At 51.7% G+C, this 21,527-nt stretch overlaps 1 protein-coding gene across 2 annotated transcripts in view; it reads right to left on the bottom strand.

Moving 5' to 3' along the window:
• Positions 1-1,047: 1,047 nt before the first annotated feature.
• IGF1R (insulin like growth factor 1 receptor) overlaps positions 1,048-21,527 on the bottom strand; it is a 298,451-nt gene continuing 277,971 nt past the window's right edge. For both annotated transcript variants that reach the window (XM_035024043.1, XM_035024044.1), the window contains exons 18-21: positions 18,855-19,014; positions 14,889-15,018; positions 9,120-9,254; positions 1,048-1,487 (exon numbers count right to left, since the gene is read on the bottom strand). In XM_035024043.1, the coding sequence (XP_034879934.1) occupies positions 1,106-1,487; positions 9,120-9,254; positions 14,889-15,018; positions 18,855-19,014 (807 nt within the window). In that variant the 3' untranslated portion in view covers positions 1,048-1,105. The remainder of the gene's footprint in view (positions 1,488-9,119; positions 9,255-14,888; positions 15,019-18,854; positions 19,015-21,527) is intronic.

Here is a 21,527-nt window from a genome sequence, read left to right as displayed (position 1 = left end):
GGGGCCGGGGGCGGGGGCGGGGGGGCGAGCTGGGGGAACAGGAGACTGGCACGTGGACGACCGCTCCTCAAAGCCTGTCTGCCGGGCTCTCGACAGGGCCTGTTTTCTCCAGAATTCCTGGGGGCTAGCAGGTGGGGCTGAGGAAGAGGGAATTCAGCCTCTCCCAGTCTCCACTGAGAGAAAAATCCCATTCTGTCCACTTCCCCCAAATAATAACCTACTTAAAAGCAACTAGACCTGTGTGAACGTAAGGCTGGAAAAGAACACCAGGGGTGATCAGATGGAGTGCATCCTCAGCGTGGCTCTTAAATGGCGGGACTAGATACCATGCTCGCCCCATGCCTCTGGAAACAAAGAAAAAAGTGCCGGGATCAGGAGGGAGGAAGTTGAGGGTTTTGGCAGAATTTGGCAGCATTAAAATGGTAACAACCTTGAATGAGTGATGGCCCTTTTTCAATTTCTATGTCCCTAAAAAGGTGAAATATAGTTAAAAAAATTCTGTCTCAACGTGGTTTTTGTTTTTGTTGTTTTTATAAAGACCTACGGTGACAGGCAGGTGTTTATGGGGGCAATGTGGGGCCACAGGGAGGGCCAGCCAGTTTCTCACTCTGATCAAAAGGGCGTCCCAGCTGGGCTCGGGCAAAGGTTTTTCCATTAGGAAGCAGAAAGAAAGAGAAAGGTGAGAGAGAGAGAAGAGGGAGAGAGGGAGGGAGGAAGGGAGGGGAGGAGGAAGGGAGGGAGACAGGTCTGAGTGAAGTGACGGGGAAAGCGTGAGGAGATCCGATTCTCGAGTGTTCTGTTGCTATTAAGTGTTGTCATCAAGGTTCTTAAAGGCCCGTGTCAGTTAAGGGTTTGGGTAGGGAAATAAAAAGCTGCTTGCATATTGGAAAAAGGAACACCCCAAATGTGTTTACTGCAGACAAGCTGTCTTCCATGGGCAGCATTGGCAGGCCTGAAGATCCACTGAGGTACAGGAGGCTGTGGATAGATTGTTCGGACTCTCTCCCTCCCCTCCCACCCCCCCACCCCCCCACCCCCCCACCCCACCCCCCGCCACCCAGCGTGCACACACATTACTGTCTGCACGGGAATCGGGAGCCAAGGATCAGCAGGTCGAAGACTGGGGCAGGGGCAAGGCCCTCTCGTTCTTGCGTCCCCCGTTCATGTGCGCGTAAGGCTGTCTCTCATCGAAGCTGGCTCGGAGAACCAGCACGCCAGGGCCCGGGCCGTTCTCGGCCTTGTGTCCTGAGTGTCTGTCGGGCAGCGGCAGGGAGGACGAGGAGGCGGAGGGGTCCAGGGGGACGCTCTCCATGTTCTCGGGCTCCAGGTCCAGCTCCTCGGGCTCGGGCGGCTTGTTCTCCTCGCTGTAGTAGAAGGAGACCTCCCGGAAGCCGGGCTCCATCTCGTCCTTGATGCTGCTGATGATCTCCAGGAAGGCAGGCCTCATCTTGGGGTTGTACTGCCAGCACATGCGCATCAGCTCAAACCTGGGGTGGAGACAGACAGGCGATGCGCCCCGCCGCCCGCTGTGGCCGTGGCCGCGCAGCCTCCAGGGCCACTCGCTGCGGCCTCCCCACGACACGTGGACACGGGAGTGCTCTGTCTTTCTCTCTCGGTGGCCCAAGGGGCCTCAGCTTCTCCCGTCTCATGTCCCACCATGGCTTTCGCTTTCCCCGGGGCCCAGGACCCTCCGCGGGACAAGACCTAAGCGCTCCTCTCCCGGGGAGGGCAACTCCAGGTTCACACACCGTCTGTCATCACAGGTATTATGGTGACAGTGCTAAGGTAGAGAAACAGGGGCGCTTGGGTGGCACCGTCGGTGGGGCGTCCGACTCAGCTTCAGCTCAGGCCGCGATCTCAGGGTCGTGGGATCGAGCCCCGCGTCAGGCTCTGTGCTCAGCAGGCAGTCTGCTTGAGATTCTTTCTCTCCCTCTCCCTCTGGCCCTCCCCCCACTCTCTCTCTAAAATAAATCTTTAAAAAAGAGATAAAAACACAGCATTCTATTTAAAGCATCTCTTGTAGCCACTGATGGAACCTTATTTGCGGAATTAGAGTGCAGGAAACCTCTGGTGTTTCCGTATAAGGGTTAGGGCGGATCGCAGCGCTCCCGATGGGTGAGCGCTCCTTTAATCCCACCTCTGCTGTTTCTGAGCCTCGCCCAGTGGCTGCGGCCGGCGGCTGGAGCACGCCTTCCGAGTCGTCCCGGGGCCCCGCCAGTGCCGGCCAGGCTGCCCCTCAGAACTGAGACAGTCCCAGTGACGCCCTGCAGCCAGAGCCCACCAAGGCAGCAGGGGCTGGCAGGGCAGGCAGCGAACACAGCGTGACGCCCGCGCGGGGTCTGACAGCTGCACCGCAATGGCACTTGGGCCCCGAACCTCTGCGAAGCCCTCAGAGCCAAGTGGACCACCGGGAGTCTTCCTGGCAACGGGAAGGGGCCCCCCAAGAGCCGGAAGGAGACAGGAAGAATGGGGTAGTGTGGCCAGCTGACCTGGGGGGGCCTGGGCTTTGACAAGAGTTCGGGGAGGCCGGGGGAGGAGGGGATGCTTCTGATTAACCCACAATGCAGAGAGACCCAGCTTAGTAGCCCTTGGGAGCGGAAAGGAGGGTGACTGAGCAAACATCCAGGCTGGCCCCAGAGCCGGAGGCGGCCACAGGTCCGAGAAGGGGCTGGCCAGTGGCCCTTCTAGCTGAAGAGATGCTTTTCAATAAAAATGGCTACATGGAACTCCCCATATTTAGGAAGCACAGAGTACCCCAAACTGGCTTCTAGCCTTCGGGCTGATCACTAGACTGACAGAGCACTCGCTTCTGTCTGGGCCCGGGGAAGAAGCCAGGGGGCAGGCTGGTGGGACACAGAAACTGGCCTGCAGACAGAAAGCTCCTAAGCTAACGGGGCCAGCTACCTTCACAGACCTGGGGGAAAAGGTGTCAGGTCGTTGGAGGGAAGAGGATGTGACCTTGCGGGAGGGTGGGCACAGGAGACTTTTGGCCTGTGTTGCTACCTGTTTTTGTAAATCGTGTTTTATTGGAACAGCCATGCCCATCTGTTCATAGGTCTGTGGCTGTTCTCACGGGGGGCCAACTTCTAGTTGAGTAGTTGGAACAGAGACTGGCCTAGAAGCCCCAAATATTCGTCCTGTGGCCCTATATCGAACACGTCTGCTACCTGTGCTCTGGCAGCAAAAGATCTGGACGAAATGTGAAGACCAACTGGATTTTCCCCTCCCGACGGCCCCCTGCCCAGCCACCAGCCGCAGGCCAGGACCGGCCTCGGCCTAACGCGCTCCGAAACACACACGGGGCGGCACGCGGGCTTTTACCCGTGCGGCCTGCTTTCATCCTCCCGAGTCCGGGAGGCCGGCGCCCGAGACTACATGCCCACTGCGTAGGTGAAGAAGCGGAAGTCCCCAGAGATGACACAGTCTGTCCCAACAGTGAGGGCGGAGCGGGGCTGGGCGCTGAACACCACCTACCTCAGGGAAAGGGGCATTTTCTCAGCCTCAGCGAGAACCACCGTGGTCCCCCCAGGAGACCGGTTCCTCTCCTCGAGTCAGTGTCGTGGGGGATTTGCACAGATAAACAGGCAGCTCCCGCCTCGGATCAGATGGCAAACAAGCCTGCCTTCCCTGACCTCGCACTACTGCCCAGGGAGAAGGGCTCCCCCCCACCAAACAGTACACGAGGCCCCTCTCTATGGCTCCGCCGCGCTCTCCTCTCTGGCTGACCGACCTGTCCCCGACTCGAGGCGCGGCTGGGGGCCGGGGCCAGGAGCACGTGATGGGGTGATGGGCCCTGGCTCGGGGCTGCTGCGGCCTGGGGGGGGATGCTGAGGAGGTGCCACCAGCCAGCAGGGGAACGACTGGAGTGACAACAGCACAAAGGACCATGTGAGGCCCCAGTCACAGCCCTTCCAGGGCTGCCCATAAAAGGAAGTCTTTTTCACTCTGTCGGATTCAAGACCTTGTTTACACTATCTCCACAAGAAAACTTTCCAGTAGACTCTAGAAGGATTTATGGGCTGATAAAGCTCTTCTTTAAAAAAGCCCCATGTTTTACAACTAGTTGGCTCTGCTGAGGCCGAGCTGTCCTTTCCCGAATGACCCCTTGTGGGGGCCGGGGAGGGGGGAGTTGCGCAGCCCCTTCAACCCCCGGGGGGGGGTCAGGGAAGAGATGGACTGGAGCTGCTTGCTGCCCTGCCCTGCAGTGAAGCCGCTTAAGGGAGACATGTGTGACCCCGGGGGGCAGCGTGAGGAAGAGGGACAACTGGCCTGCCCCCTCCCATCCTGCACACAGAGGGGCCTCCAGATCGCCACCCTACTCTTGGCCCTGCTGGGCATGCACGCAGGTTGTGAGCACAAGCCAAGACGTGAGAGGTAGCACAGTCCACTTGGCCACCTTGCAACAAAGACCAGATGCCAGAAAGGCCCAGAAGGGCTGGGTGTGCCCCTCCCTCCACCTCCTCCTGGCAGCCCGGGACAGCCAGGATTGTCTCTTGAGCCTCCTCTCAGCCGGGCCGGCAGGGGGACCGCAGGCCTGCCTGACCCCTCACCCCAAGTCACTCTGTCTTTGGGCCGAGATCAAACGCGGGGCCCAGGTACCGCGGGACAGCCCATGGTCGCAGCACGGCTAACCAGGCGAGGACAGCCATTCCTGACGGTTTGGATTCTACTCTAGCACCCGATTCCCACAAAACCAGCACAGGATCACCAGCGAGGAGGGAGCTTTAATCAGCAAGAGGAAAAAGGGCGTTTGAAAACTGCAAAACCCACCAGAGTCTACTGAATCTGTTCCAGACTCATCTATGAGTTGGTGACTCTCTGGGCCAAAAACTTCAAATTCTGTCCTGAGTGCTGTATACTGAGGACCGGCCCCGGCAAGGACGTGTGACACTGGAAGTTTTATGGAAGACCATACGGCTTCTTGGCCCAGGGCTTACACTCTGGCGCAGCTCTGCTCTAGGTATGTCCTGCAGCAGTAGAATCCGGCCCTGCTACCCGGCTTCTGAGAGCTAGGACTGTGCCTTACGGCCGTCTCTGGGGTGTCAGCAGTCAGCGTGTAGCCAGAGGGGCTCAAGGACATTCGTGGTGTAAGTACAGAGACGCGAGATGGGCTTTGTCATCCATTTAAAATGCGGAACCACCAGCGAACCACAAGTCAAATCTGATCTCGTGCCACTTGTTAAATTAATTCAAACCGAGTGTCGGTGTTAAGACTCGCAAGCCTAGACTCTCTGTGGCTTGGACCATGGAGCCTTTCCTCTAAAGCCCAAGTGCGCGGCGCCGTTGAGGGGATGGGGACTCCTGGCCACTCCAGCGGAGCCCCCTTCACATGCTTGTGGGCATCGCCAAGACGCTGGTGCAGAGCTGAGTGCCCCCAGTAGCCACTGCGCACCCCGCCCCCGCGTTACCCTGCTGGGGTCCACTCAGACCTCTGGAGCCACACAACTGAAGGGGTCTCTCTCCCACTTGGAGGCCCAGCAGGGCTTTGGGGCAACTCCCAAGAGCTCGGCGACTCTCCTCTCCTCTGGGACAAACAGGAGTCCGTTCTTTCAGTGCCTACGTAACAAAAGAACTCCTCTCCCAGAACACTCCTTCACCTAAGCTCATCAGGAAGTTCAGGACAACACAGACACTCCCCACCCCGTACAACCAACTCGCCTCCCTCCATTTTGTTATTTTCTTAGAAGGGAGAACAGTTTGCCACAGGGGTTCTGGATGGCGAAGCAGAAATGCCTCGTGAATTAAACATTTAATATCCAACGGTAACCTCTCCGTGTGAGTTTCCTGGTCACTTTGTGCTGGGAACAGGAAGTTTACCGCTTTTCCCACGGCAGGTGGGCTGCTTCCCAGGCATATTAAATTAATATCAAAACTCCAGTCACCAGGAGGTAGGTCAACTTCAGGAGTCCCACGAGTTTCTCAGCGGCCAACACTCATCTGAGTCAAAGAGAAAGCTCAAAAAACAATACCTCTCCTCCCACCACCCCCAAACCATGTGAACAAAACGCACACCTGCTTTTTCGGACTGTCTCTAAGCTTGCCACACCACAGGTTCTAGCCACCGCCTCTGTTCCGCACCAGACACTTGGATGCACATTCAGTGGGCATCACTCCTCATACTCCATTACTTAGATTTCTGCTCTGAAGGAAGATTTCTCTTCTAATGGGCTGACAAGGATACAGTGACCATACTGTTCAGAGAGAACAGTACCTGTGAGGGAAAGTGGGAGTCAGTGGGCTGTGGTAGCCAGCCCCCAGGGACCCCCACCTCCTGGTATGCATGCCCGCTGTAATCAACCACGTCATGGAGGGCTGCCCCCTGGGGTTAGGCCATAACGGCCTCTGTGGCTTCTGCTCTGCCCTGGAATCACTTGCTCTTGGGCAGGGTGGGCAACCTACAGGCGTCCACGGCCCAGATCTAGCCTCCGGGCCAATTTCTTAAGCCCTAGGAGCTAAGAACGGTTTCTATATTTAAGAGTGGTTGGAAAAAATAAATCAAAATAAGAATAATATTTTGTGACGTGAAAATTATGGGAAATTCAAACTTCAGTATCCCCAAATCAAGTTGTGCGGGGGCACAGCCATGGCTCGATCACGTGGTATCTGTGACTGCTTTGGCGCGATGACAGAGGTGAGTGGCTGTCATTGGGACTGTATGGGCCCCTGGAGCCGAAAATATTTCCTCTCTGCCCTTCTAGAGGAAGCGTCTGCTGAGCCCTGCTCGAGGAGAAGCCCGCTGCCTGGCACTTGGCCGCACGGGTGCGCCACCCTGGGAGTGGATCCCAGCCCCAGTCAAGCCTTCTGCTGACTGCAGCCCTGGCCGAGAGACTCGGAGCCCGAGCCGTTCAGCCGAGCCGCTCCTGGCTTCCCGGCCTTCGGAACTCCGTGGGATGGCAAATGCTTATTGTTGTTTTAAACTGTTAGCTTTGGGATGATGTTGTACTGCAGTAAAAAACTGTACAGTTCGGGAGAGGGAGCATTTCCACAGTAGGCAAGAAAATGCACCAAGTGACTTTTTTTTTTTCCTTTTAAACTAAGCGCCCTTTTGAGTCTCTTCTAACTTTGGGTCCTGAAGTCTGAAGAGGCTAATTGGGAAGGTTCTCGAGGGACCTCCCACCCGGTCTCGGCCACCACCACCACCACCACCCCCGCCCCCGCCATATGCACTGCCCTCTGAGAAGTAGAGCCTCCTGTCACCGGTGGGCCTACTCTGCGCCCCATGTCTAGGACCATGCAAATTTCCTACTCTAGGCCCATGCTCAGATGATCAGTGGGTTCCCCTGCCCCCGACACACACACACACACACACACACATGCAGATGCAAGGATGCTGCTTTCCCTATGGCAATCGTGGGTCCTCTTTCTTAATTCCGTGCAAACTGTCCGTGGGATAGAAAAGGCTTCAGCTGAACAAACATTCAGAAGTAGCAGTTAACAGGGCATAGGGCCCAGCTAACGTACTCCGCAGCACAGGGGTGCTACACCGAGTCTCCCCCAGCCCACGGGCCCTGCAGCTGCGCAGTCAGGGCCATGGGAACAAGGCCTCCCACATCTACATGGAGCTGGGGAGGTTCAGTCTTGGTAGCAACCAAGTCCTTCAGAAAAAACCACAAAACCGTGGTTTGTTGACAGACAATGGTTTCTGCCTCCCAAGCTGTGGCAGCCAGACCCTAAGATGCTCCCCAAGATTCCTGCCCCTGGTGTAAATGCGTCATCATGCAACTCCTCACCTGAATGTGGGTTGGACTAAGGAAGATGACAGGATTTCACTCAGGTATTTTAGTTTTCTCATCCGTGGACTCTGAGTTAACCAAAAGGGAGATTATCTGGCAGTAGATGTGGCTTAATCGGGTAAAACAAAAGGTAAAAGCAACGGAGAGATGCTCTTGCTGGCTCTGAAGAAGGAAGCTGCTCTGGTGGGAGAAGACCCACTCTCTGGAAGGACCCCAGTCCCACAGCCACAGGGCTGAGTCCTGCGGACAACCTAAAGGCCGTGGAAGAGGGAGGCCCACTGCCTCGGATGATGGCAGCCCCAGCCTACATCTGATTTCAGTCTGGTGAGACCGAGCAGAGGGGCCAGCACACCTGTGTCTGGATTCCTGACCCAAGGAAACCGGTGAGAGATTCAAACGAGTGGAGCTTTCATGACTGTTGAGGCCAGTTTCCCTGGTATCCAGATGAAATGGTATCTGACGCGTATTTGCAAACCATCCCGCCGCTCTGAGGCCCCAGCCTGAGGCAGTGCTCCCTTGAGGCAGATCGAGGGGTCTTAGACACGGAGACAGCCCGACCATTCCTTCGGGATCCAAACATGTCCTGAAAAGCACTTCTGGAAAATTCCAGAATTGGTCCTGAGGTACTAGTAGTAGTAGCCTTCCTTCCACCCACTGGGATCCAGAAGAATCTCTGAGCCCCACCTCAACATGCCTGTGGAAACCAAGTGCACCGTCGCCTACCTGTCCCGGTCCTTGTCCTGCCCCCGACGACCCAGCCACAGAACACCTTCACACCCTCCTCTGACTTGTTCCTCCTGTGCACAGACAACGCGGCCCTCTAGCCTTCCGCAGCTCTGACCCCCGCCAACAGAGGGATCCTAAGAACACCGAGCAGTGAGGCCCAGGATGCATCATGGACGCTCTGCCCTTAGCGGACAAATCTCAGGAACACGACGCTGAATGATTTTGTTAAAAAGAAGTGCCAGCGCCCAAAGCCCAAAGTCTGCAGGGAGGTCAGCTGAACCTCGAGCCAGGTGCCCCATGGGTCACTGGATGAAGCTCCGGAGAGCATGTGGCTTTCACGGCTTAGGACTTTCGTCAGCACTCAGCAGGGAAGAAACCCGAGGGAGCCCCTGTGGCGGCGGCGTGCGTGGGGCACCATCACGCTCAGTGCCAGCCATTACGTCGGAACCAGAAGCATAAGGGAGACGGGGTGAAACTGAGGCAGCTCCACGAAGGCACGGGTTCCTGCCATCAGGATGACCCTCTTCTAAACGCCCCACCGGCCTTCACGGCACCTGCGGGGCCCGAGAGACTGGCTCTCAGAGCCCCTCACCACCCGCCCCGGGGGTCACTGATCAGGGACCTGGGAAGGGGGGTGGCCGGGGCCCAGGAGGTACGTACAGCATGTCGGGGCAGTTGTCCGGCTTGTCCAGAAGGCCGCCCTCCATAACGAAGCGAAGGACCTGCTCGTTGGACAAGCCCTGGTAGGGCTGCTCGGCCAGCGTGGCGATCTCCCAGAGCACGACGCCGAAGGACCTACGGGACACAGGGAACAACGTGAGGGCTCAGAAAGCCGAGGGCAGACCCCGGGTGCCGAGCGACGGTCCGCCAAGCGGCAGCTGAGCGTGTCCTGCAGCGTGCCCAGCACCATCTTCCGCGGTTGCCGCTCACGTTCCCTGCGCAGGAGACTCAGCCCCCGGGCACGGTGGAGGAAGCCGGGGTGGAGGGGGTTTGCCGGGTCCCCGAAGGGCTAGGAAGCACCTGTGTGCTCATGTGAAGGCCGGACAAGCTGAGTTGAGGGCCCCAGCGAGGCCGCCGGCAGGCACTCTAGCCTGTCATCAAAGGCAGATCCCCAGGCCCTGCCGGGCCCCTAGTGTAGTGGGCCCGCACGCGGCCTGCCACAGCCGAGCCCATCAACGCACTCCCGCGTTGTGCAAACTTGTACGCAAGGAGCTCTCAGCGCTGCCTGCGTTTTTAAAACACACCGAAGCCTGGGGTCCCGGACCGCAGTTCTCATTTCATTGGTCTGCAGTGTTGGAAAGCTCACTGGGGATCTCCCAGGTCCGGTGGGGCCGGCGGGGAGAGAAGCCCCACGGGGGCTGGGGTTGCGGCTGGCCTATGGAGGGCTCAGTCTCAGGGTGGGGGGGTGCGGCGAGGAGGGCGGTACTGGCTGGTTATGGGGCTCACGGGCCACCAGGCGTCCTTAAGCAGAGTTTAGCCCAGGGGCAAGGGGCTGAGGAGTCAATTCAGCAAGGGGAGCAGTGAGCGATTCTGCCAAGCGTGCGGTTTTGCCTGTTGCTTTAGAAGATCCGACTACTGGAAGACAAGTGAAAATACATATACATGCACACAGAAAGTTCAGGTAGATAATGCTGAAAAAGGCGATGCTGTAATCTGCAAAATAAAGGTGCCTTCCCAACACGCGCTGCCATCTCGTACACATTTTCCTCGGCCTATTTGCCTTTATATTCGGTTCATTTCGGCAAAATAAAGCAGGCTCGTCAGCAGCCAATGGCCCGAGGGGCTTCCGACGGGACCGTGCAAGGCCAGGGGCGCGGGCAGAGCCACACCAAACATTCTGGGGCCCGGCACTTCCCACGGAGAGCTCTCGGGATCCTGGCCGGGAGCCTGAGCCAGGAGGGCCTCCGACTCTGTACCAGAATGTTCTATTCACTGCCTCAGCTATAGCTCCTTTGCCGTGAAAAAAAGGTTTCTGTGCAAACTGGTACTAAGAGCAGATGTGAGACACAAATATAGAATCTTAGCAGAGGACTGACCCAGCCAAGATCCTTTTTAATTTCCAGTGACCAAGAAACAGTCTTCAGTATTGCACAAGAGATCTAGAAAAGCCAAAGACCCAGAGACCTCGGTGCGGCGTTCGGAGGCTGGGGCAGCCAGCTTCTCTATCAGCTTCGGCGGGGGGTGGGGTGGGGACACGTCCCGCAGGGCTATGGCTCCCCACCGACCCCTCGGCTAGGCAGGACAGCCCAGGAAACGACAAGCTTGCTGTTTTTACTGGCTGCGGGCCTCGCCCGAGGGGTTACCTGAGAGCAGGGTTCCCTCGCGGAGCCACGCACCTTACACAGGCTGCGGCAGCCCGGCCTCGCTCACCGGCGCCCACAGCGACCCTTTCCGCCACGGCTGCTCGGCCTCAAGCTCCCGGTCCCTTGGCTACCGGGAACTTCCCGTGTCGCGACCTCAAGCCTGTCCCGCGGCCCTGCTCTTCTGGCCCCACTTGAGCAGTCCACCCCAGGTCCTCCATCCCTCGGCCTCGTCGGGGCCCAGCACCGCGCCCGTGGCCCCCCTCGCCTGGCCGACAGCACCTCCGGTTTGGGCGCCGGCACCTGACTCCACTGCCTTACTCTCCAGCTAACGTGAACATCTTATTTTATTTTATTTTTTTAAGATTTTTATTTATTTATTCGACAGAGAGACACAGTGAGAGAGGGAACACAAGCAGGGGGAGTGGGAGAGGGAGAAGCAGGCTTCCCGCCAAGCGGGGAGCCCAACGCGGGGCTTGATCCCAGGACCCTGGGATCATGACCTGAGCCGAAAGCAGAAAGCAGTGTACCGACTGAGCCACCCAGGCACCCCAAACGTGAACATCTTAAAACACAGAGCCAGGTCACACTCCTATGTCACGCTTCCTTCAGAAGCTTTACGCGTCTTTGTAGAACCTGAAGGATCAGGCCCAAGCCCCTAACACAACATTGGTCTGAGGCCTTACTTGGTCTCTCTCTACCCTAATTCCCTCAAGGGAGTCCCGCCGGCCTCCACAGGCAGCGAGCCCAGTCCTGCCGCCAGGGCTCCCCGCCCACCCTGCAACATTCCCGCTGCCCGAAACCCGCACCCTCATGTCCCCATCGGTGACAATTCATATTTTAGGGTGCCCTATGACCCCATCTCATCTGGCTAGGCTTCTGTGACTCTAGCCTGTCAGGATCACTTCCTCTTCCCCTAAGACTTCACCGCTCAAGGACAGGGAGTGTGTCTCTAGTCACCTTGTTCTTGCACACACTGAGCGTGTCCTGAGCCTCACCAGGTCCTTGCGATCACACCCGCGAAATAACACAGCAGGTAAGAGGCCCGGCTCTCCCCCAGAGGCCTTCCCTGGAGTGACTCTTGTGTGACGTCCGTGTCGCTTGTCAGCGAGGGCCACTTAATGCTGGAGTCTGGTCATCCTTCACGGGACGTGACCAGCTGTATGGGGTCTAAAGGACAGAGGCCTAACCAACTCTACCCAATACCAAGATGGCCCCGGGGCATCACCACTTGTCACAGGGGCTGTTTAAACACCGATCAAGCTCCTGCAAACCCTGTAGGGCGTGTAGACATTCCTAAACACACCTCACCCCTCACCTCACAGATGGAGTAACCAAAGCCCAGAGATGTCCCATGGCTTGACCAAGGCCACACAGCCAATCAGAAATAGGCAAAACTCATGTGTTTTTCAAAGCAGGTAATTTGCCATGTGGTATTAATGCCATCATATAAAACCAAGTCATGAATTTTGTGGACACATTTCTTCCTGAAACACTGGACAAATGCCTTTGTGTGACGCCTTTTCTCATTATGAGCACTGTTCTCCCCCAGAGAAGGGACAACTTGCTGTGAATCTCACAGGTCAGTGCCAGGGCTGCCTGAGGTCAGCAACTACGCCTCAGCATACCAAGACGGGATCGGGTCAGTGTCCCACCCACCAGCAACTCAAGACCTACAGAGAGACCCACGTTCCCCGCTCTCATTCATTAGCCACTAAAGAAGCAAATGATTATAAGTGCGTGCAACCAACCCTGGATATTTGTGGCGGTTTGGAAACCTTAGTGAGTCAAGACATGAAGACTATTGTAGGTTGACCCAGATGCCCAGGAAGGGAACACACTCGTGTCTTCTAACCCAAAGGCTGGGATACAGCGCTACAGAGGAGCTGTCGAAGGAGCCAACACAGTGTCCAAGCGCCTGGGAATAAAATCTCAAAGGGCCGCAGAAAAATGTGGAAATGTCCAAACTAGAGAAAAGAGACCACTTCCTTGTGACTCCAAGGCCCATCTTATCAAAACCAGGGCGGGGTGTGCACTGTGCCACAGAGAAGGGTCAGCGGGTATCACCAAGAGACCGATGTAGGCATGACAGGAGCAAGACCAGCAAAGAACAAGGATGTCTTAAGAAATAGGGTGGTCTGTTTTTGTGAGGGAGGGAGTAAGCAGTCCCTAGAGACGTGAGCAGAAGCTCAACAACTAGCTGTCAAAGGTGCCATGGATGGAACCTGGGGGCTGGACATGACCACAGGGATACCCCCCAAACCTGAGATTCTGGGTCTCCTTTACAAAGTCAAATAAAATCCTTTGTCTCTCTTTCTAGATTTTCAACTGTTTAGGAATGACTATGCTATTGAACATATTCTAAAATGACTGGGGCACCTGGGTGGCTCAGTCGGCTAAGTGTCTGCCTCTGGCTCAGGTCATGGTCCCAGGGTCCTGGGATCGAGCCCTGCATGGGGCTCCCTGCTCAGCAGGGAGTCTGCTTCTCCCTCTCCCTCTGCTGCTTGCCCTGCTTTTGCTCACTCACTCTCTCTGTCAAATAAATAAAATCTTAAAAAAAAAAAAAAAAAGAAAAACCTTTAATAAAATGATTTCCATTCCTTTGACAGGGGAAGCTTTAAATTCTAGGCAACTGAGAAACCTTCCATATTCACCAACGTCCTGGCTGGCCTACCCTACCTACCTGTGTTACCCTCAAAGGCTGTGTTAAAAAAACAAAAACCTAAAGTACTCAATGCCTGGACAGTGAATGGAATGAATACCAAATACTCACTCTTGTTTATATAAATATATTATTGGTTCATAACATCTATGCCATCAAGTGAGAGAACAATGGCATCGAACACCCTATATGTCCCTTCGTTGCTTCTTGTCGCAATCGTTGCTAACCAGACTTTGGGCAAAATTAGCCTGGAGATATTAATAACTCTAGTTTTATCTTCCTATTCTTCCCCTTGTTTTCCCTGACTCTCACAGTTTTTTCTATTTTATCACACTGTAAGCTGACCTTGGAGCTTTTGGAGGCATGGAGGCTAGAATAATCAGATGAAGGAACAGACCCAGGCCTGTCCTCTCCCCATCATCTCTACATCTAAAAATGATGGTGAGCACTTTGACTTGACAGCAAAGAGATAAGTATCTTGGACAGGCTGATTGCAAAACGGGTCTCCTACGTGAACTCGAGAGGCAATCGCGCTTTGCCGGGTCATATTCAAATGCTATTTCCAATTTGCACCTGTCTTCAAAGATCCAAGGCCCTCGAACTGTGAAAGGTTCACGAGGTTATAAAAAAAGACGATGTCGGTCACTATTTAAATAGCTCCTCTATGTGGTCATCCAGGCATTTGGAGTAAACAACTACCATTTCTGTAACACATCAGCAATGGGACCTCCTGAGAGGACAGCCAAGAAATTAGCTGACGTGCTAGAAGGTAGATGTGCCAGGACCTCGGCCTGCCAAGGACCTCAGTTGTATTTTAGAGCCTGACCTCCTCTCTGCAATGTTGCTGATGAATCACAATAAACAGTACTACTGAGAGTCCTCTGCATTCCTCAGCTGGTAAGCTTTCGACACCAAGATACATTTATTATTAAGGGAGACATTTTGCTTTCCATACCATCCTTGGGTCAACGATGATGATGCCCATGGAAAAAGGACAGACAGCAGATGGGACCAACAAGAAAACACATCCGGACTCGTGAGCTTTGGGTCTAAATAAAGTAACGTCTGCAATCTGAAGTTTTAATTAGGTAAGGCAGCCGCGCACACACAGAGTGGCTGTTGGGAAAGAGAAAATGAGAGCAGGCAGGCAGGGGAGAGGTGAAGTTCTCGGACTCCTGGTGCCCTGTCTCCAGGGCTCCTGGCCGCTTAGTGAGCAGCTAAGGATCGAAAGAAATGTTGGCCCTATAAATTCTTTAGATCCCACAAATGCCCTCAGCTAGCCTGCCCACAACAGGAACCCTTAAACAACGCAGCAATGTGGCCCACGTAACATTTATTAGCCGAAGCTGGAAATGGGGTAAGAGTGAACAGAAAACAGGAGGAAAATAATGCCCTTGAGAATGAGCCAATGGGATCTGTGGAGGCTGGAGGGCTCCGGGCTTGTGGTACAGGAAAAGTCTCTCATACCAGACGTCGGAGTGAGTAGTGAAGACTCCATCCTTGAGAGACTCGGGGGACATCCAGCGCACAGGCAGCAACCCCTTTCCTCCTTTCCGGTAGTAGTCTGTCTCGTAGATGTCTCTCGTCATACCGAAATCTGTAAGGTGGAGAGAAGGCGCCAGAGTGACGTACTCTGAGCAGCTCTCAGGGCAGAAGCAAAGATGTCCCATCCCTGCTGCAGGGGAGGGCCCTACAACCACATCCAAGGGGGAGCCGTACTTTAAGGAGGCTGGGCCTCAGTGTTTGCAGTTGTATGAGGCAGAATCAGTAAGGGATAACTGATTAATCACGTGACAAAGAAATACCAAAAAATCTCGGCTTTCAGATGTTTATAATTTGACTCTTTAAAAAAGCTAATTCCAGAGGAGCCTGGGTGGCTTAGTCGGTTAAGCGTCCGACTCTTGATTTTGACTCAGGTCATGATCTCACGGTTGTGAGATCGAGCCCCGAGTTCGGCTCCGTGCTCAGCAGGGAGTGTGCTTGAGATTCTTTCTCTCCCTCTCCCTTTGCCCCTCCCCCTGCTCTCTAATAATCTTTTTAAAAAAGTTAATTCCAAATAAATAAATAGTTAATTTCTTTATTCATTTAAAATGAGAAGCAGTTACACATTATCAAGCCTTACAGTTTATCAAGAAAATATGTACTGTGTAGACCAAAGGTACTTATATGTGGTTTTAAAACCTGGTGAAATAAACAAGGGCATGTTGACTCTTATTTACTCGGTAGCACTGCCCCACTGCCAGAGGAAATAAAATAGTTTTGCTGCTTAATATGGGGGAAAATATTGAAAGTACAGATTCACGGGGAAAAAAAGTACCCAGTAAGATGCCTAGGAGATGCTATTTACTAGGCCCCTGGAGCTATTACTCAATAATGTTTTTCATCATAATACTCCCACTCGTTTTTGAAAATTTCTTCCATTTTCCATGTCTCTAGAAGATGTCACATAATTACGTTTGATGGCAGGCTTGCTTTATAATCCTAAATTATTGCTTCTTTGTCAGATTTTGATTTTCCACTCAATCATACAACCTTTTCTTACAGGGACTCTTCTGTTCGCCTTCCCAGGAGAAAGGGCTGCTCTCCTTTCTAAAATGTTCATTCATGTCTCTAACTGTGCCACAAAGCGGTAAGGCTACAAAGCAAACATAGGGAATAAAGTTCCTTGGACGTTAACCAACACAATTTACTTGTACTGAGCTGAGGGCCATCGAACTGCCTCTGGTAAAATTACCTGTCATGTTTGTAATCCATGAGACACTGGGCATAGGAAAAACAGGGTTTTTGAACCCTAGTGAAGAATAAAAATGAAATGTTGAAGTCTTATCTCAGAATTAATCCAGTGACATGCAAATGAGAAGACTTGCCTTTACTTGCACAAAAAGGACCAAAAAAAAAAGGAAATCCCAGAAAAAGAACACAAGCTATTTCTTAACACAAAAGAAAAATTTCAAATTTTAGGGAGAAAAACCACAAGTACAAAGAAAATGGCACTATAAATGTGCCACCTGGTTAAACGGTAAATATGGTCCTTGCTGACTTGGGACTTCAAATGGCAAGTCGCACAACAATAGCTCTCCCACCGTGATGTGAAACCAGGAAGAGAATAGCACGAACCAGGCTCCTGCATGTGCCGGAAAGAGGGTAGGAAGCACGATGCCGACGGCCGGAGGAACCAAATATCTACTGAGGACCAGCCCCATGCCAGCCATGTGCTTAGAGCTTCCCTGCACCCACTTCTTCCCACCATCTCATGGGTCTGCTGTATCAGCATGCCCATTTCAGAGGGACAGAAACTGAGGCTCACAGAACTTAAGGCACTTGGCCCGAGTCTTATCTGTTATTGGTAGAACCAAGATTTAAGCTCAGGCCTTCCCGGTTCCCTAGTACTGGGGAAGGGGAACAGCCTCTTGGGCTTCAAGGGGCACCAGATGTGTGGGTGCTTCAAAGGGCCAAATTCAGGGACACACTGGTGGCTCCTGAGTAATTCTGATGACTAAGGGATGTTTACTCTATGATATGGCTCCATTCATCACCCCTGTCTCCTACAAATGAAAAATCACCCCTCATTTGATAACTATTCTAGAGGGGATACTCATTGTTCACAACTAAAGGGCCAAAATAGTTCATTCAAAATCATTGCTAAAGAAAAAAATTACTGCTAAGGAAAGGTGAGCATTTCCAGAATAGACAGCTCAAGAACTAGACAAAGAGGTTAGTTTCATTTTACCTTATTATTATTTTTCCTGTACTTTGAATATATCATGCCATTCCCTTCAGGCCTGCAAAGTTTCTGCTGAAAAATCAGCTTATAGTTTTACAGGGTTTCCCTTGTATGTAACTGTTTTCTTTTTTTCTTGCTGCTTTTAAAATTCTCTTTATCACTACTTTTAGCCATTTTAATATTATGTATCTTGTCGTGGACCTCCTTGGGTTGATTTTGTTGGGGGCTCTCTCTGCTTCTTCAGTCTATTTCCTTCCCCAGTTTGGGGAAGTTTTCAGCTATTATTTCTTCAAATAAATTTTCTCTTCTCCTTCTGGAATCCCTATAATGTGAGTGTTACTATGTTTGATGGTGTCACTGACTTCCTTTAACCTATCCTCTAACTTCCTTTAACCTATCCTTTTTCCTGTTCCATTTGGTTGCTTTCCATTACTCTCTCTTCCAGCTCATTGATCTGTTCTTCTGCCTCCTCTACTTCTTATTCTCTCTAGTGTATTTTTAATTTCAGTTATTGAGTTCTTCATCTCTGATTGCTTCTTTGGTATATTTTGTATCACTTTGTTGAAGGTCTCAAATGAGATCCTCCACTCTTCTCAAGTCCAGTGAGTATCTTTATGACGATTACTTTGAATTCTCTATCAGGCATATTGCTCATCTCTGATTTGTTTAGCTCTGTTGCTGTGATTCTGTCCCGTTCTTTTGTTTGGGACATATTCCCTGCCCCCTCATTTTGTCTAACTCTCTGTGTCTGTTTTTATGTGTTGGGAAAGTCAGCAAAGTCAAAGAGGTTAATTTTAAATAGATTTCAGATGTAAAGTGTCCCCTACAGTTTCTCAGGATAAATATTTGATGTTTTTCTGAACCATCATCATCTCATAGTAGGAAGATAAGGGTTCTGGTAAGAGGAGGTGTTTTCCTGAGCAGCCCTGAGGTTGTATGTGGTTTCTGTTCTGTTTTTCTTTAATCAGGATTAAGAGATCAAAGAAGCAAAGTCCAAACCTAAAGGCTGAAATGAATTTCTAACTAGCGCCAGAAATGCAATCCAACCTTTTTTTTTTGGTGTTTGAGTGGGTGGTGGCAATAAGAGGTCTAACCAGCAGGTTGGTCAGCTAAGTATTATAACAGGTCAAGAGTTTAGTGGTTGATCAACTTGGGTGTGAACCCCAATAAAGGACTGCCACCTCCCTGTCACAGGGCTTGCCACGTCCCTGTCACTGCTCTTGCTCTGTGTAGGTGCCTTCACTGTTAGGGGACCTCACCTCTTAGAAAACTCCATGGACCACTGGGAAGACAAAGCTCCTTACAAGCTGGGAATATTGGGGGGATATTGGTAGTTCAGATGGCAACTTTTATTCCCAGGTCAAAATAATCTGAGGATGTTGCCTCAATTATTTCTGTAACCAATGCTTAGAACTGTTCTGCCAAGAAATGCCTCAAGTGCTGGGAGAGGCTATCTCAGGGACCATGTCCTCAGCCCATCCTTGCCCACTGCTTGTTTCACTGTGCCCACATGTGCTATTGGGATTTGAGCCAACCCAGCCAGGTCTGTGATTGACTATCAACTGGAGATAGCCACATTATTCCCAAGAGTAAGACTCTGTACTCATGGGATGCACTGGAAAACCTCTTCACAGGTAGGCTAATGCCAACTCAGTCCCTGAAATGTGTGAGTTGAGTTCTTGTTCAGATCTGGAAAGCTAAGAACACACCTCCGATTTTGACCGTGAAATCTTCGGCCACCATGCAGTTCCGGGCAGCAAGGTCTCTGTGGACAAACTTGTTGGCGTTGAGGTATGCCATGCCATCTGCAATCTCCCCAGCCATCTGGATCATCTTGCTTAGGCTTGGAGGTGCTAGGACTGGATTATTCTGTTGGAGATTAAAAAAAAAAACTCAGGTGAGAATTGAAGGAGTTTTTCCCACCCTACGTTCTTTCAGGGTGTGCAAATCTATCTTGGTTCAATCTGAGCACCACAGGTAATGACCTAAGAAGCAGGACTTGCTCAGAGGGAACATATTATTATGGAGACCATAGCATCTGCTTCGTGGTAAAGTCATGCGCTTGCTCACTGACCACATCACACAAAGCTGCAGAGAGAAACACCAATTAGCACAACTTGGGACCAGCATTTTCTATTTTGGGTAGGACAAAAAGTATTTAAAGTGAAACAATTTCTCATATTACGAATTCTTGGTTACTCAAATTTTTATTAGTTCATATGTTCCTTTTATTTCTATAATCAAAGTACAGGTAAAAGGACGGAGAGAATATTACAAAGGCTATGGGGAAATAAGCAAATGTATTTCCCAAACGGACACTGTATGCTTTATTTCCCACATAAGCATTGTTATAAATTATTTGATCTTTCTCTTTCTCTTCAACTTTCTTCTAAAGTATAAAAATATTGAGATTAATGTTTTCACCTTACAATGTGGCATTCTTTGGATTATTATTTTCCAGGGACACCAAGGAAAACAGGCACTTGCCATTTAAGTCCAGGTGAAGCTTATTCCAGAGGGGGATGAATATAAAACGGTGACATGGAACATGGATGAGCATTTCCTTTTTTTTTTTGCAGAGGAGGGCAACATACTGGCTTTAGAATTAAAGAGCAATGCCTCCAAATAATAATAATAAATCCATGTGGAAAAAAGTTTATATAAAACATGTGCCCAAATCTCTCTAACCTTAAAAAAAAAATACAAAGCCAATCAGCTTGCCACAGGTTAGATGCTAACCACCTCTTGCTCATGCTAGCACAATAGATTTTACCTCAGTTTCCCTGACTACAGAGCATCTGTTACAACACTGCAAAGCCAAGTTGCTCTGACAGGTCCCACATGCCACCTTCCCAGCTCAAACCCTGTGGACCATGGGCAGAGCATGCCTGGGTGGGATCACTGCTGGGAGGACGAGCTGGGACCATGCATGGAAAGTGCCTGCCAGTGCCTGGACCCTGGACAGGGTCTGTGCTTGGTGGAGATTGGCTTTGTCCAGTGGCGTGCTAGTCTCTGTTGCAAGCTGCCTTCTGGAAGCAGGGTAACAACCCTCCAAGTACTTCCCGGTTAGTTCCCTATGCTTGACATACATTCACCTTCTGAAGAGATTATCAACACCGTCTCTGGTGATTCAAAATACTTATCACTGAGTTTCCTGGGGAAGTGACATGACGTCCTCAAGGGTAAGCCTGAGCCACCACTTTCTTTTACACGGGAACCTTGTTTAGACAAGCTGTTTCCCCCCCAACCCCCGCCCCCTGGACCCACCATTGCCTTTTAACCTTTTCGGGGCTCTAGATATGCATGGTATGCTAGGAAATCTGCGGGTAAAATGTTAAGTTTATGCTTATCATACTTAAGCTGTGGAGTATTAAGTATATGTGTTTACTGGAAGTGGTCATTCATAACTAATATGAAAAACAGACTCAATGAAAGGAACCTGGTTGTAAATATCGGAGGAGAGGGCTGCCATTTGGTCGGCTCATGGTGCTGCAGTGCCGTTCTTTCAGACATTTCAGAGAGCGGAAATCTTTCATTTGCTCAGAGCTACTGAAGACATGTATACATAAACACCCACATTTAGCAAAGTAAATGAGCAAATCTTCACTTGGGGAGAAGATGCCAAGTAGAATATAATGAATCTGCAGGACAAGCATACATATTTTTATACTTGACATGAGTTCGGAAGAACAAGTTTAAATCTGACAAATCTAAGAGTGAATTTTAGATCTGAAAAGGACTTGGATAATCATCTTGTCCAACCCTCTTATTTTACACGTGAGGAAGCCGAGGTGCAGAGGCCCGCAGCGGCTGCCTGAGGACGGCAGACAGCTAAACAGCAGAGCCAGGACTGAGACGTGTCCCAAATGTTTATTCTGTGCCTGAAGTCGGGGATGCAGGGAGTGAGGGTTCCATACTTTTCAGAGGTGCCTTGAATGAATCTGAAAAGAAGTACGCTGCCATGCATCTCTAGCTGCCCATCTGATGAAGCGGTTCTCCTTCACTCTGGCTTGTGAATGACCAAAGAGAGCCAGGAAAAGGCATTAAGATCCAGGGGAGTTGGGGACCCACGGTGGCAGAGCAGAGGGTGGGTGTGTTGTACCCTGCTCGCAGGTGCCCCAGGCCACACTCAGCCTCGTGACCCTCACAGAATCACAAGCATCATCTGCTGTGAATAAAGGAAGCCACACGCAAAGAGGTGCTCAGAGCTCAAATTGAGGAAATACTACGTGGGGGATAATTAAGTTGCAGATTAAAAGAAAACAAAAGATTAAACTCAAGCGGAGAAAAGCTGTAGAAATTCAAAAGGGGTAGAGAAAGGGAAGGATTCTGGCAGGGGCAAGCAGATACAAAGCCTACTCAACGTGGAACAAAGTCCGGGT

Source organism: Mirounga leonina, unplaced genomic scaffold (assembly GCF_011800145.1).
Source record: "Mirounga leonina isolate KUSES-001 unplaced genomic scaffold, KU_Mleo_1.0 Mir_178, whole genome shotgun sequence".
NCBI classification, from domain to species: Eukaryota; Metazoa; Chordata; class Mammalia; order Carnivora; family Phocidae; genus Mirounga; species Mirounga leonina.
This window is presented reverse-complemented; position numbering and strand designations above follow the sequence as displayed.